Source organism: Zootoca vivipara, chromosome 7 (genome assembly GCF_965207765.1).
Source record: "Zootoca vivipara chromosome 7, rZooViv2.hap1.1, whole genome shotgun sequence".
In the NCBI taxonomy this organism is placed as follows: Eukaryota; Metazoa; Chordata; class Lepidosauria; order Squamata; family Lacertidae; genus Zootoca; species Zootoca vivipara.
The window spans coordinates 95,138,319-95,152,296 of NC_142590.1; the positions used below are offsets into that span (position 1 = coordinate 95,138,319).

General features: G+C 54.3%; 1 protein-coding gene across 1 annotated transcript; it reads right to left on the minus strand.

The window, feature by feature from the left end:
- Window positions 1–435: 435 nt before the first annotated feature.
- Window positions 436–13,940, minus strand: LOC118088736 (protein-glutamine gamma-glutamyltransferase E). The gene is made up of 13 exons (XM_035122751.3): window positions 13,617–13,940; window positions 11,352–11,519; window positions 10,911–11,147; window positions 10,334–10,452; window positions 7,952–8,080; window positions 7,483–7,660; window positions 6,314–6,449; window positions 6,019–6,122; window positions 4,653–4,898; window positions 3,776–4,069; window positions 2,882–3,039; window positions 2,466–2,599; window positions 436–708 (listed from the first exon to the last, which is right to left on the minus strand). The coding sequence occupies exons 1-13, from the start codon at window positions 13,621–13,623 to the stop codon at window positions 561–563; spliced, it is 2,058 nt and encodes a 685-aa protein (XP_034978642.1). The 5' UTR covers window positions 13,624–13,940; the 3' UTR covers window positions 436–560.
- Between the last annotated feature and the right edge of the window lie 38 nt (window positions 13,941–13,978).

The window sequence follows — 13,978 nt, forward strand, 5'->3', positions numbered from 1 at the left end:
GGTTTCATAGCCTAATCCCTGTGCTTTTAATGTTGCAGCCAAGGATGGGATCCCCCCCCTTTGGTGTCCTCTGCTCTGAGCTGTTATTGGGGTCCAAGGATTACACACACATGAAGGAGATGGATGGTTGGTGAAGGAACGGCCACTGCTGCTTCAACCATGACTTTCCATTCCAGGTTTCAGCCCCCCTCCCTGCAAAGAGTCTGGAATCCCGCCCCCCAGTCCTGTCGATTGCATGGGGTCTGCTTTTCATCCCCTGTTTCTGCCTGCTGGGTTGGCAGGCCGTGGTGTCCCAAGAGTCAAAATGTCATAGAATCAGAGAGCCATAGAATTGGGAGAGACCAAAGGGGTTAAGGCTCACAGCTAATGTGTCGGGTTTGGGGGGTTCTCAAAGGCACGCACCAGCCAGAAGAAGATGACGCCACACAGTGGAGATATAAGAAGAAAACTTGTATTAAAATGTGTATGAAAACAACGGGGCTGAGGCCCCCCTGTGCGCAGGCTCCCCCTTCTACCGCTTGGCTCCATCCTCCTGGCAGCTGCCCCATGGCTAGTCATGCTCAGGCAGAGACATTAATGGTCTCAAAGGCTTTGATGTCTTGAAATTGGTCACAGGAGAAATTAACCAGCAGCTGCTTCGTCCCACTCTTCGTGGGCTTCACCTCGAACTCGAGGCGGGTGCTCTGCTTGGCCTGCAGGGGTGGCGCACTGCAAACAAGGAGCAAAAGATGCCAGTCAGCTGATGCTCAGGAGGAGCTGTGGGCCTGGCATGGGGGCTGCCTGGCCCTCCGCTGCCCTTCAGGAATCCAGGGCTAGCTCCAGCCGCAGCAGCCGCCAAGCCAGAGGCTCTCCCAGGGTCTCCCTCTCCCTGCTGGGATCCCATGCACAGGCTAGGCTGCTTCTTCATTTGTTTTTCACTACTAATTAGATCAAGCACAATAACTGTGAGTTGGGGGAGGAGCAGTGGCAGAAGCAGGTGCTTCCCCTTCAGAAGGACCCACAGCTAGGAGGGCAGCTCCCAAAGGGACCAGGGCGGGGGTTGGGGCTAACGGGGTCCAGGTTGGACATGCCATGATCACTCAGGTGGATCAGTAGATACAGCCAGTGGGGGGTGGGGACTCTGAGCCTGGAGAAACAATGAATGGCAGCCCTAGGCCGAGCATTGCCCAAAGGGATTACATGATGGACCCACGGGGGGGGGGGGTGCTGAGCAATCTCCCATTGCCCATCACCTCCCTCTCAGACCACTCTAGGAAGAGCAGCTCTGGACGGCCCCTCCCTCCCCCCATCACCTTGTGGCAGCAGCAGCAGATGGCAGGAAGGGTATTGGGGGGGCGTATGCCTGGGAATTTATCCTACTTCTGATTTGAGGGCCAAACTAAATGTCCCCCAATTAAGCAGCTCAGGCTGAAGGTAGCCAGAAGCTCCCACAGACATGCCAGCAAGGTGGGGAGCCGGGGAGCCAGCCTGGGCCCAGCTAAAGCACACAAGTGGCTTGTGGGACCTTCATTGCTCCAATTTGGAGCACGGGTCCCTCTCCCCACAAAATACTTTGACATCCCATCAAACCCAGTGTCCCAATTCCTCTCTGGAAGGGTCCTCCTTGAAGTCTTTCTTCTAGGATCACTTTTTCTTCTAAGATCACTCAGAGTAGTTTGTCCCCAATGGCAGCCCAGCCTCCTCCTGACTTTGGATGTGCCAAAGAAACGGCAGCCCAGCTCTGCCTTTGCCAGTTCCTGGCTGGAGTGTTGAAAGGCATTGGGGACACCCAGCCCCAGCCCCAGCCCCACACAGCTGCCACCAGGTGGGGTGAGTGACAGCACCAGTGCAAGCACTGCCTGGGGTGGTTGGCATGTGGGGGGCGGGGTTTACAAATGAGCAGTTTGAGCAGTGGGGTGCTGGTGGGGGGGGAGAGAGGGTTTTCACCACTATTTGTGCAAACATTTCTAAAGCGTGGCAGAAACCCATGTCTGCAGCAGAGGCTGCCTGTGCACAGCGCTCTCTCTCTCTCTCTCTCTCTCTCTCTCTCTCTCTCTCTCTCTCTCTCTCTCTCTCTCACACACACACACACACACACACACACACACACACACACTTCCCTGAAGCAATTCCTCAACTATTAAAAGACATCTCTGAAGCAAAAGGGCCCCAGCCTCTGTCACTGACAATTACTGGCACATGTAGAAAAGTTGACTAGGAAGGTGAAAGAAAAGTGGGCTGTGACTCTTTCGGGGAAGGAAGCCCCACATGGCCAGAAAGACACAGGAGTCCCTTCTGGGTGCCCCTTTCCAGATTCCCCCCCCCCAGGAGACTGGAGCCCTGACTTTGCCTGGTCCAGAAGTGCAGCTGAGGAACTGGGAGCTTGGAGCACCACAAGGGAGCACCCCAGCAGCCACCCCCAGTCCTGGGGAGGGACACGGCACCCCTTGGAGGTGCCCACCTGCCTGGATGTCCCAGTTACTTACTTCAGCTTGAGCCTCTCTGCCAGTAAGTCACTGCCCTCTGCCTGCAGCACACAGTCCTTCACTTCTTCATTGAGGGGGTTGGTGAAGGCCACCTCCACCTTCAGCGGCTGGTCCACTTTCGCCTGTCCCAGCACCTGCCCAGAGAAAGGTCCCCATTGAGCAAGATGGCCACTCCCCAGGCCTCCCAGGGGGCAGGCCAGGGGGCAAAGCCAGGAGGGCACAGGCCTCCAAAGGGGGCCACGAACCGCCCAGCAAGGAGAGAGAGAGAGAGAGAGAGAGAGAGAGAGAGAGAGAGAGAGAGAGAGAGAGAGAGAGAGAGAAAGAGAGAGAAACTCGAGAGGCAATTCTGTGGGCATCAAGGCAGGGAGGCACTCAGGAGCCTCTCCTGGGCACAGAGACAGCTAAGGAAGGCTTACTTTCAAGGTGATGGAGGGGTTGCCCAGTGTGATGTCTCCTTCCACCACAATTTCATTCCCCTGTGAGAGTTGGCACAAGGCTGTGGTTCGAATCATGTTGTCTGGTGTCAGGCGTTGCTGGTACTCAGCATATGAGATCTTGAGAGGAAACTTTTTCTCTGAAAGTGACAAGTAACAAAGGGCCTTCCATGAGATGTGGGTCATGCAAGCCAGTAGGGGCAGAATTTGGTCTTCCATAGTTCAGCAGTACCCGTGGAAAGCCAAATTTGGCACCCTGCCTCATGCTCATACCCTGCCTCATGCAGTAGTTGCAACACCTTGTGGCTCAGTGGCTGGTGCAGAATAACCTCTCGCGGTGCTCTAAATCCCCCTCTGAAGCCAGGAAGAACCCCAAAGTGTTGCCCTTTCTTCAGGGGAAGGTGAGTCCCATAGCCCTTGGTGAAGAACAGTCAGAGGCTACCAAGGCAGGAGCTTGGCTAGCGGGGGGGGGGTCTGGGGAGCAACGATCCCCCTCTTCCATTTCCCCTGCCCCCCAACATTGCCCATGGGTGCAAAAAGAGGAGGCCCCCATCTCTTGGGGTAGAGCAAGTGGGAAAAGGGGCAGGCAGGCCAAGCACAGAAGTCGGCACACACCAGCAGTGGGTGTTCCTTACACCCCAAGATCTGAGGAGGTCGCTGGAACTCACCATCCCCCACCCCAACAAGCCAAGAGGAAGACGTATGAGAAGTATCTCTGCCACACACACACACACACACACACACACACACACACACACACACACCCCTCTGAGTGGGCTTCTCCAGAAGGCCTGGCTGTGGCTTGGGGGCGGAGGAGGAGGAAGAGGGAGCATTGGAGACTGCCCCCTTGCTGTGGGGAGCCCACAAAAGGCTTACCTTCTTGTGGTCCCAGAGTCACCTCGAGAGAGTCCTTCCAGAGTTCATTAATGAGCTTCCCATTGTAAACGATGGACCAGGCGGTCATCTTGGCCGTCAGGCTCCTGGCCTCGGAGGCGAGGTTCTTCAGGGTGAAGACCAAGTCAACATCCTGACCAACCTTTGGCTCAGGGCTCTTGGACTTCAGAGTCCCTGAGAGGTTGGGGTTCAGACCCTTGGCAGATATGGCATTGAACGTGTCCAGGTTCAGCTTCTCGCTGGCCTTTTTGAAGATGGCTCTTTCCTTCTCTGAGCCTGGAAGAGAAACAGCAGGTGGCAAAGCCCAGCGGGGCTGTCAGGCCCCAATGCAGGAGCCATAGGGACCAGCAGTTGCATGAAGGGCCCCATCCCTCTCCTTCCCCAGGCCAGGGGCTCTTGGGGCCTTGGCAGGAGGGCTGGGGTCCGGAGGGCTGGCAGGCAGGCCATGGGGCTCATTGCTCAGGCCTGGCTTGGGTGTGGCGCATGGACTGAAAACCTTTGCCTGCCTTCCCTCCCACTCATTGGTGGGCAATGCCACCCATGTTCCACCCTATCTGCTGACAGGGCGGCCAAAGAAGCTTCTGGGAAATGCTTCTGAGAAACACCTGAGCCTCCATAGGTGTAGCCAAGGGGGAGTAGGGGAGCAGCTGCCCCCCATCATGTAAATCCATAAAAATATTTAACTGAGGTTCTGCCCCCCCCCACCAAAAATACTGGCTACACCCATGTGAGCCTCCCTCTGATTTGCTCATCTGATGGGCCAGTCTTGCTCCCCACAACTTGGGTAAGGGCTCATTTCCTTGGCAATAATCAAGATACCTCAACATTTCCAGTTTCTGTCTCCATTTGCATGCCTTACCTTCTGGGTATTTATAATTGTTGGTAACATCCCGGCGGGCATTGCTGCCCACGGCCTTGGTGCTTGTCTTCTGGCCAATCGTCTTGGTTTCAGAGTAGACCTTCGTTTTCTTTCCCGTGTCCGTGTCATACGTCCAGGTGACGCGGTCAGCATTGACCTCCGCATAGACAAATGGGCAATCGTAGTTCAGGTCAACATCTCCTTCCTTGATGGCCGTCAGTGAAGCTGGACCGCACTGGAAGATGCCTGCAGGAAAGAAAGGGAAGGAGAACCAGTGGGCATTCTGCGCCTCAAGGCCACATGCAAGAAAACAGTTGGGGGGGGGGCTAACAAAACCCCAGATAGCAGATACAGTACATTTAAAACAAAATGAAAAGCCTACAAAATAAACTTTCATAGCAAAGACCCACTAAGTCAGCTGGGAAAGCCTGTCAGAACAAAAATGTCTTCAGCTGCTTCCAGAAAGTGCAGATCACGGTTGCCTGTCATTTCTCACCAGGGATGCTGCTCCACAGAAGAAGGGCAGCCCCACTCAAAGCCCTGCTTCTTTACAGGTCAGTTGCTTTGGGTGAGAGCCATTGTGAGTTTGGGGGTGAGAGAAGGGGCAGAGAGAGAGGCAGGGGAGATTTTTTGAACTTGCAGGAGAAACCTCCCGCCAGCTGCAGCTTAGGGCCCCACTCTCTGGGGGCCGTGGGGGGGAATTAAAGAAAAAAAACCCTGGATGTACATTTCCAAAATATAAGATAAAAAAACAAATAAGATAAAACCTACATACAGCAACAGTGTTTTGTGTTGTGTATGGATCTATTAAAATTAATCAATTTTATGTATATTGGTAATTCAAAATTATTTTGATGTGAATGGACAATTTGTTGTTGACAAAGGACAGCTGGACATATGAAGGGCCCCATTACCTTCTGTAGCTTAGGGCCTCATCAAACCTCAATCCAGCCCTGTGGGCAGCAAAGGGATAAGACGGTCTCTCTTGCAAGGAACCTGCTTCCAAGCTGTATAGGGACCATATATGAAAGTACCAAGGCCTTGAACTTGGCCCGATAGCAGAATGGCAGCTAGTGCAAATGGCCAATGTTGCTTCTGGTTGGTCCCTACAATCAACCTTGGTGTTCTGCACCCCACAAAATCTTTCCTTTCAAAAAATACATATTTAGCAGATCAGAATTGGTCCCAAATAGTGAATTGAACTGGAACAACACAGAGCCTTTGGGTTGCTTCCAACGCTACAGTTCCTTGATTCTGCTGCCTGCCACTTAGCCCCTCGCCAAACCTAGGCATTTCTGCCATGGGGAACAGTGTGGCAAGAAGGCAAAGCACAAATCAGCCGCCCCTCCCCCCGCGCAGTCCTCACCTGTGCTCCTCTCCTGGGGAGTTGCATCCAGAATTTGCCACCCATTGAACTGGGATCCCAGGTCCGGCCGGACAAACCAACCTTCATTCCAGACATGGAAGTTCCTGGGCCAGAGAAGAAAACAAGCCTGAGGTGAAGGTTTGCAGTGAGATGAGGGCAGACTGTGGCTTCCACCATGGCAACTTCCTCCTGCCAACGGAGGCAAGGAAAGGACCAAGAGATCCCTTCCACCCTCCCCCCCCCAGGTGGTGATGCTGGTGCAGGTGGGGTGGGGGGAAGAGTCAGACTGAGTTACCAGACACTGTCGGAAGCAATGTTCAGGGGGTTCCCAGAGCTGTCATAGTACTCGTCCACAGTCAGGTTTTTGTCGGTGTCGTGGGCAGAATTGAAATTGGAGATCATGCGTGCTGGAATTCCCAGGCATCGGAGGACTGAGAGGGAATGAGAGAGAGAATATGAAATTTGTGAGGCTGTTCCTCAGGGGCAGAGGCAATGGCTGGGGAAGACTCTTGGCTGAAACATCAACTTCTCAGGCAGGTGCTCTTGGCTCTGTGGCCTGTGAGCGCTCCTTGGGAGACGTTGCCATTGACCAACCCCCTCCCTCTGTGGGCTGGCACAATAGCAAGCATGGAAAGGGGTTGGAGCCCAGGGAGGGGTCACTGGAAGGAAGTAGAGCAGTGGCTGCCATTTCCACTCCAGAGTCTCCTGTGACGAGGACTGGTTTAGGGTGCTGGGTGAGAGAGGCAGGTGCAAAGTTGAAACTTCATCACTAGATAGACAGCTGCCTCATGCCCCACTGCCCTCTTTGTCAGGGCCAGCACCTTTTCTGCCTCCTCACACATCTGAAAATGCCAGGGGGACCCAGCAGAGCCTGTCAGACGACTGAGACCACCAGCCCGGAAAGAGTCCCACCAGGGGAGTTCACGGACCCAGAGAGGGTGATGCTTCTCTCCCCAGTCACAACACACACAAACATGCTTCCGCCATGCTTCTGAGGCAGATGGACGTCTGTCTGGTCTCTGCTCCAGTGGAGATTCCATTTTTTAGCTCAACTATGTATTGTAATCTAGAAGCAGAATTTGCCTGTTTGTAACTGCTGGAGTCAAGTGCAAGACTTTATGTAAGTACTATTTTATGTGTGATTCTTTTATTAAGAGGGAGAAAGGGGAAAATCATATCTCCTATCCTTCCCACAAAATCCCTCTAACAATGGTTCCCTGGGGACTCTGAATTTTTTTTGGGGGGGGCAGCAGCAGAGAAGCTGCTTGCAGCCAAAAGCATGGCACCCTTTGCACTCAGCCACCCATTTTGCCCAGACCAAACGCTTGCTGCCTGCCTGCCACCTGTGGTTTGGCTGCTGACCAGAGGCAGCCGAGCCTGCCATGAAAACCCACAGCTGGTGGTTGAGCTAATTCCTCACCCCAGCAGCTTGGTGGTGCATGGTGGTGTTTCAGGCAGACCTACCTGTAGTCAGCACTCCAGCAAAGACCCAGCACTGCCCATACAGGACAGGTCTAAATCCTGAGTCCTTCCATTTCCTCAAGATGTCCACGCTTCCATTCCAGCTGCTTGGACTCTCCCCACCACTGTAATTCCCACTCCAGTTTCCTTGCAGGACTCCTCTGTCGTCATTGCTGTTGACCTGCACCGGGGGAGGGGGGAGTTGAGAGAGGTCAATGAGCTGCTCCTGCTCCTCCCCCCTTTTTTGCACAGGCTGGATTGTACCAGGGAGCAGCAGGAAGGGAGTAGGCGACTGCCTGCCTTCCCCTTTCCACCCATGATCCCACCTCCACATCTTTTGCAAAGCAGTGAGGAAAGTTAATAGAATCATACAATTGTAGGCAGGCAGGCAAGAGTCCCCTCGTGGCTCAGGGACACTCGCTCCCATCCATTGGGGAGGGTGGGAAGCTGGCTCATATTGGGCTTTCCTTACCATGGCGCTGAGCACCCGCCCAACGTATTTGGGGTCATTCCGTCTGCGCACGTCAGCAGTTGGGTCCTTGCGGTAGCTCAAGCTCCGGTCTAGGATGGCAAGGCAGACATCCAAAATGTCCTCTTGAAACTGAACACAGAGAGGAAGACAAATGAAATGGTTCTTCATCCTGTGGCAGCATCACCCAGTGCTGCACACATACGGTAACCTGGAGCTCCCCCAGGAGGCATCTTGGCCTGGCCAGGAGTTCCAGACTCCCCAAGGGAATGGCTGAGCTTCAGCCTGTGGGGTGGGTTTTAACTGCGATTTATCCCTCCAAGTGGCCATAACTGTGGACTGAACAGAGTTTCAAAACCCCAACCTTGGCAGCAAAATTAAATGCACAGGAATTAGGTTGTAAAACTGTGTTTTGTAAAACTTCCTTCAAAACTATGAACTGGTTGAAGGAAGAGAGAGAGGACCAGGGGGTACTATTTGTTCCTTCCTCTGCAGGAGAGGAGGGGAAATGACACCACACAGAGCCCTCTCTGCCAATTGCATTTCTATGGTCTGAGTCGGCCTATCAGCAATGCGGTTCTGTGGATTTAGCGCCTTCTCATGTGTTGGGGAAATTACTGACTTGTTTTGCTTTTGCTTTTCTTATTTATTTTGTGTTTTCATTTTGTATTTTTCTGTATTTTTATGTTGTCAACTGTGATCTTAGGAAGAAGGCCAATATACAAACTAAATAAAATAAATGTTGTTGTTTAGTCGTTTAGTCGTGTCCGACTCTTCGTGACCCCATGGACCAGAGCACGCCAAGCACTCCTGTCTTGCACTGCCTCCCGCAGTTTGGTCAAACTCATGTTGGTAGCTTTGAGAACACTGTCCAACCACCTCATCCTCTGTCATCCCCTTCTCCTTGTGCCCTCAATCTTTCCCAACATCAGGGTCTTTTCCAGGGAGTCTTCTCTTCTCATGAGGTGGCCAAAGTATTAGAGCCTCAGCTTCACAATCTGCCCTTCCAGTGAGCACTCAGGGCTGATTTCCTTAAGAATGGATAGGTTTGATCTTCTTGCAGTCCATGGGACTCTCAAGAGTCTCCTCCAGCAGCATAATTCAAAAGCATCAATTCTTCGGCGATCAGCCTTCTTGATGGTCCAGCTCTCACTTCCATACATCACTACTGGGGAAACCATAGCTTTAACTATACGGACCTTTGTCAGCAAGGTGATGTCTCTGCTTTTTAAGATGCTGTCTAGGTTTGTCATTGGTTTTCTCCCAAGAAGCAAGCATCTTTTAATTTTGTGACTGCTGTCACCATCTGCAGTAATCATGGAGCCCAAGAAAGTAAAATCTCTCACTGCCTCCATTCTTCCCCTTCTATTTGCCAGGAGGTGATGGGACCAGTGGCCATTATCTTGGGTTTTTTTTTTATGTTGAGCTTCAGACCATATTTTGCACTCTCCTCTTTCACCCTCATTAAAAGGTTCTTTAATTCCTCCTCACTTTCTGCCATCAAGGTTGCCATCAATAAAAGAAATAAATAATTTAAATATAAGGGATCAAGAACATGTGCTTGTGAGGTTTGACTGCTAATCTCTCACAGGGCCTGAGTGGGCAAGAGGGGCCCACAATGGCTCCGAAGGTTTCCTGCCCCTCTCCCTCCCTTGGACTATCCCGGAGAATGTTCAGCTTGTTAAGACTACCCAGGCCAGGGGCTCCTCCTTCTCCCTCTCCCCTCCCCCCCCCGCTTCCCGGGATTGCCATATGTCTTCTTTTTCCAAGACAGGCCCTCTTTTTCATGGCTAGTCATAATCTCTCTCCAAAAAACTAAGTCTTTGGGCTTTGGGGGGATTTTTACAGCATTTTCCTCAAAAGGTGACTTAGTTGCCATACGTTCGGAGTTTTCTGGACATTTCGCCAATTTGGCAAAAAATCCTCCCAGACACCGTTTGGACAGTCCGATTCACAGACGTGTCTGGGGGAAAGCGAGACGTATGGCAGCCCTATCATGGTAATCCATAGTTAAAAGTAGAAGTCGGCAAATGTGTCCTGTTTTTTGCTCTTCAAAATATGGCAACCCGAAGACCCCCCCCCCCAGGGACCGTCCAGCCAGCCTGGGAAGTGCGCTCTGGCCTCTGGTCGAGGGGGAGGAGACACGAGGCATTGCTATCCACAACTGGAATTGAGGAGCAGCTGGAAAGGTCCTTTGGTTTCACACCCAGGACGCGTTTTCTCTCTCTTCTTTTGAGAAAGTGTGGGGAAACGGGATTTGGAGGGCGCGCGTGTGCACGTAGCTGAGCTCCAGTTGCTCTGGGCATTTCTGGACGGGGCAGGTAGCGTCTCTCCTAACCCCACCCCACCCCGGTCTCCAGCCACCGCCCAAAGGCTTCCCCCTACCTGGCCAATGTTCCACCCGACGGTGGAGATGCGGTTCGCGCTGCCCACGAAGACGACGCCGAACTCAGAGAGGACGTATTCCTTGCGCTCCGCTTCGTTGCCCATGAAGACGTCGTCTCCTGCAAGCGAAAGAAACAGGCCGGTGCTGAGGGGCCACTTGGCTGGGGAAAAACTCGGAATCCCCAATACCTCCTTGGGATGCCCCTAGCCCTTGTCCCTGTAGCTGCAGGTGGCCCGTCCTGTCCCTGCGCGCCTTGGTGCAAGAGGCCCCCCGGCGCTACCCGTGAGCCACCCTGAGGCCGCTTCGTGCAGCTGGAAGCACCTAGCCAGGAGGAGGACGAGGACGAGGACGAGTCTCGGGTCCCCACAAGAAAAGGCCGTGGGACAAGGGGACAGTCGTCGGGGGAGGGGACGGTGGGGTGGGGTCGCTGGCATCAAGCGCTGGGGGGGCCGTGTATTTTTGGTTTGTTTTCGTTCTTGTTTTTATTAAGTGTTTCGTGTTTCTTATATGTTTATGTTGTGAACCTCCTTGAGATCTACGGATGAAGGACGGCATACAAATTTAATTAATAAATACCTGTCACCCAGGGGTTAAAGAGCAGCACGAAAGTGCCGAGGTGGGAGGCGCCGGTGTTCGTTTTGATCCCCAGCCGGTAGCGCCCGATGGCGGCACTCGCAGGACTGGAAATGGCGATGCTCAGGGAGCCCGAAGCCGCCGGAGAGGCCTGGACGGCGCCCCAGGAGCCGCCGCTGGGTGCGGCGCTGGAGATGCCAAAAGCCACGCGGGTCTTGTCCTGCAGGGCAGAGGTCGATCCTGGCAGCAGGAGGAAGGCGGTAAGCTTTGGGCATAGTGGAGGTCACATCTTGGGCAGCCCGCACTCCGGGGTGGGGGCCTTTACGCCAAGTGGCCCCCTGGACATGGAGAGCCAAGGAGTCACCCAGCTGGGCTCTGCATTTCGGTGGCTGCGCACAATGCAGCCCACAGGGTCAGCTCCCTTCGGAGAGGGTGGCGGCTTACCTGTTTCGACGGTGAACTTGAGGCTGCCTGGAGCTGGCGCTGCTCCACCGAAGGCCAGAGAGATATTGAAAGGTTGTGCCCGTCGTACCACCAGCTCGGTGCCGGGGTACTGCTCGGTGTGGTGCGCGCTGCCATTGGCTTCCAGCTTCCAGTCAATCTTTGGCACAGCTGCAAAAGCGGGGACAAGACCCCAAAGGTTGAGGCAGGCAGGGAGGGAGGCTCGCCTGCGCCTTTCCTAAACAGGTCATGCCCTAGTAGAGACCCAGAAGGCACCCTTCAGTCACAGGGCGCTCCTTTCCCTGAAGACCAAGAGTCAGGGGACCACCTTTCCCTCGGCTGGAAAAACGCGCGTGAAATGGAGCTCTTGACGCTCAACTTCACCGCATTTGACACCAATGCAAATAGATCTCCCGTGCGAAAGGAGGAGGAGATCTGTGGCAGCTGCGGAGTTGTGGGCAGGAGGGCAGGGCAAGCCCTCCATGTGGCGCTGCGGCACTTTGGCAAGAGCAGACGCTGCGGAGCAGGGCAGCGCAAGGGCACCAGCCCGCCTGGCCCGGCCTGGCCCAGCTGAGCTCAGTCGCTTTCTGCGGATTCACGCGTGTTGGGTTGCGTATACAGAACCCTGACAGAAACCATCGTCCCCGGTGCCAAAGTATTTAGTCAAGGGATGGATTGTGACTAAGCAAAATCCACTCACGAATTTAAGGGCTCAGCACTTGCTGGGCAGCTCCGGACCGACCTCTCTTAGTGCCTGGGACGGGACCGGGCGGGAGTGGGGCAGTCGCCCAGTCTCTCGCCATGGGAGTCCGGCCACATTCTGGATGCGGCCAAGCCTTCTCTCTCTCTCTCTCTCTCTCTCTCTCTCTCTCTCTCTCTCTCTCTCTCTCTCTCTCTCTCTCTCTCTCTCTCTCTCTCTCTCTCTCTCTCTCTCTCTCTCTCTCTCTCTCTCTCTCTCTCTCTCTCTCTCTCTCTCTCTCTCACTCACCATCTCTCGTGTGTCCTGCATCGCCCTGGGAAGACTCCAGGCCCCGCCGCTCCTTGTCCCGGGGTGCGGGAGCGCTTGGGCTGGGCTGCAGACCGAAGGAGCTGGGCCCCGAAGTCCCGAGCCCAGCCGCGTCCCGCAAGCGCTAGCTTGCCCTGCCCTCGCCTCTCGCTGTAATTACGGCTCTTCAAACGGGGCGGACAGCGCGCGGAGCGTGTCCCGGTGGGGAGAGGGCAGGCCCGGGTCCCAGCCCAGGAGGCAGCCGGGGATTAAAGATTTGCCTTTGGCAAGCTGCTGCTTGGCGGCGGACGCCCCATAACGGAACTGTCGGAGCCTCGTTGGTCCTCCGAGCTGGCGAGGCTCCTCTGAGAGAGCCGGCCCTGCCTTGCGAAACGCGCTGTCACTGGAAGTCCAATGGACGCCTGCTGAAAACTTTTCCGCGCTGCCCAGCTCATGCAGACAATTAAGACATCACCTTTCAAAGGCTCATAGAATCGTAGAGTTGGAAGGCACCCCGAGGGTCATCTAGTCTACCCTCTGCATTGCAGAAATCTGTTGCCCAAGGTGGGGCTGAACACATGACCCTGAGTTTAAGAGCCTCATACTCTACGGACTGAGCGATCACTAGAGAGGGAGTTCCAAAGGTTGGAGCAGACACCATAATACTGTAGTTAGTGGAGGATCCCTGAGTTTAATTTTCATGTGCTTTTAACTGCATGTAGATGTTGTAAGCACGGGTTCTTTCTGTGATATAGTGGTATATGCATATTCTGTGGGGTCAGGATAGAGGTTAACTTTAACTACCCTGCCCTGCCCAGGGTAGTCCCCTTTCCCATCCATGTCCTTGATAAGCTGGCTCTGCTTTGCTGCCTGCCCAGGATGAGCCCCACCGGTCTTTATCCACTCTAGAAAGCAGAGGACCCTCACCATCCCCTCCAGGATGGCAGCAACAGGGCTGGGGGAAATGGGCAGGGCTGTGCCTAGCCCCTCTGGGCAGGGGGGCAGGTGTACTGGGTCTGTCCGAGCAAGGTAGGGTGCATGGCTAGAGGAAGGCCAGCCCACCAGAGAGATGCAAAGGCTCCCTCTGCAGAGGAAGAACCCAGCTGGCTTGTCTTCTATTAGCTGATGCTGTGGAGGGGTAGAGGAGAGGGCAAAGGCAAAGCCTTGATTTGCTGGCATGCCCAACAGGTCCATGAAATTATGGACAAGCCTTCCTTATTCACACCTGCCCAGCTCTGCAGGCAGCCCATATTGGGGCCTTGCCCAGGGCAGCTTGTACTCACCAGCCATGCTGTCTCTTGTTCTGCTGCTCTTTGGGTTCTCTGGAGAAGCTCCCAGGGATAGGATGAGTCTCTCAATGGGTTTGGAAACACCTTATATGCAGCACACTGGAGACTCCTCCTTTTTGTCCAAAGGTGGGCGAGGCTCACAAGTCACATCAACAGTGCTGCAACCTTCCCTGACAGAGTGCGCCTGCCATGGGAGGGGCAGGCAGGAGTGACTCTGGTTGGCTCTTCACTCCAGGAAGGCTGATGACAGAAAGGGTGCCTGCAGCGGGGAGTCATTTCCAGGTCAGAAGAAAGGGACCTGAATCAGCCACCAGTATCCTTTTCCCTAGTCTTTCTAGGAAGGCCTTGGCACAAAG

Coding starts and splice junctions, on each gene's coding strand:
- LOC118088736 (XM_035122751.3), bottom strand. Junction 11,148..11,351: donor CAAGTTCACCGTCGAAACAG/GTAAGCCGCCAC, acceptor TCCTGCTGCCAG/GATCGACCTCTGCCCTGCAG. Junction 3,040..3,775: donor GACTCTGGGACCACAAGAAG/GTAAGCCTTTTG, acceptor TGTCACTTTCAG/AGAAAAAGTTTCCTCTCAAG.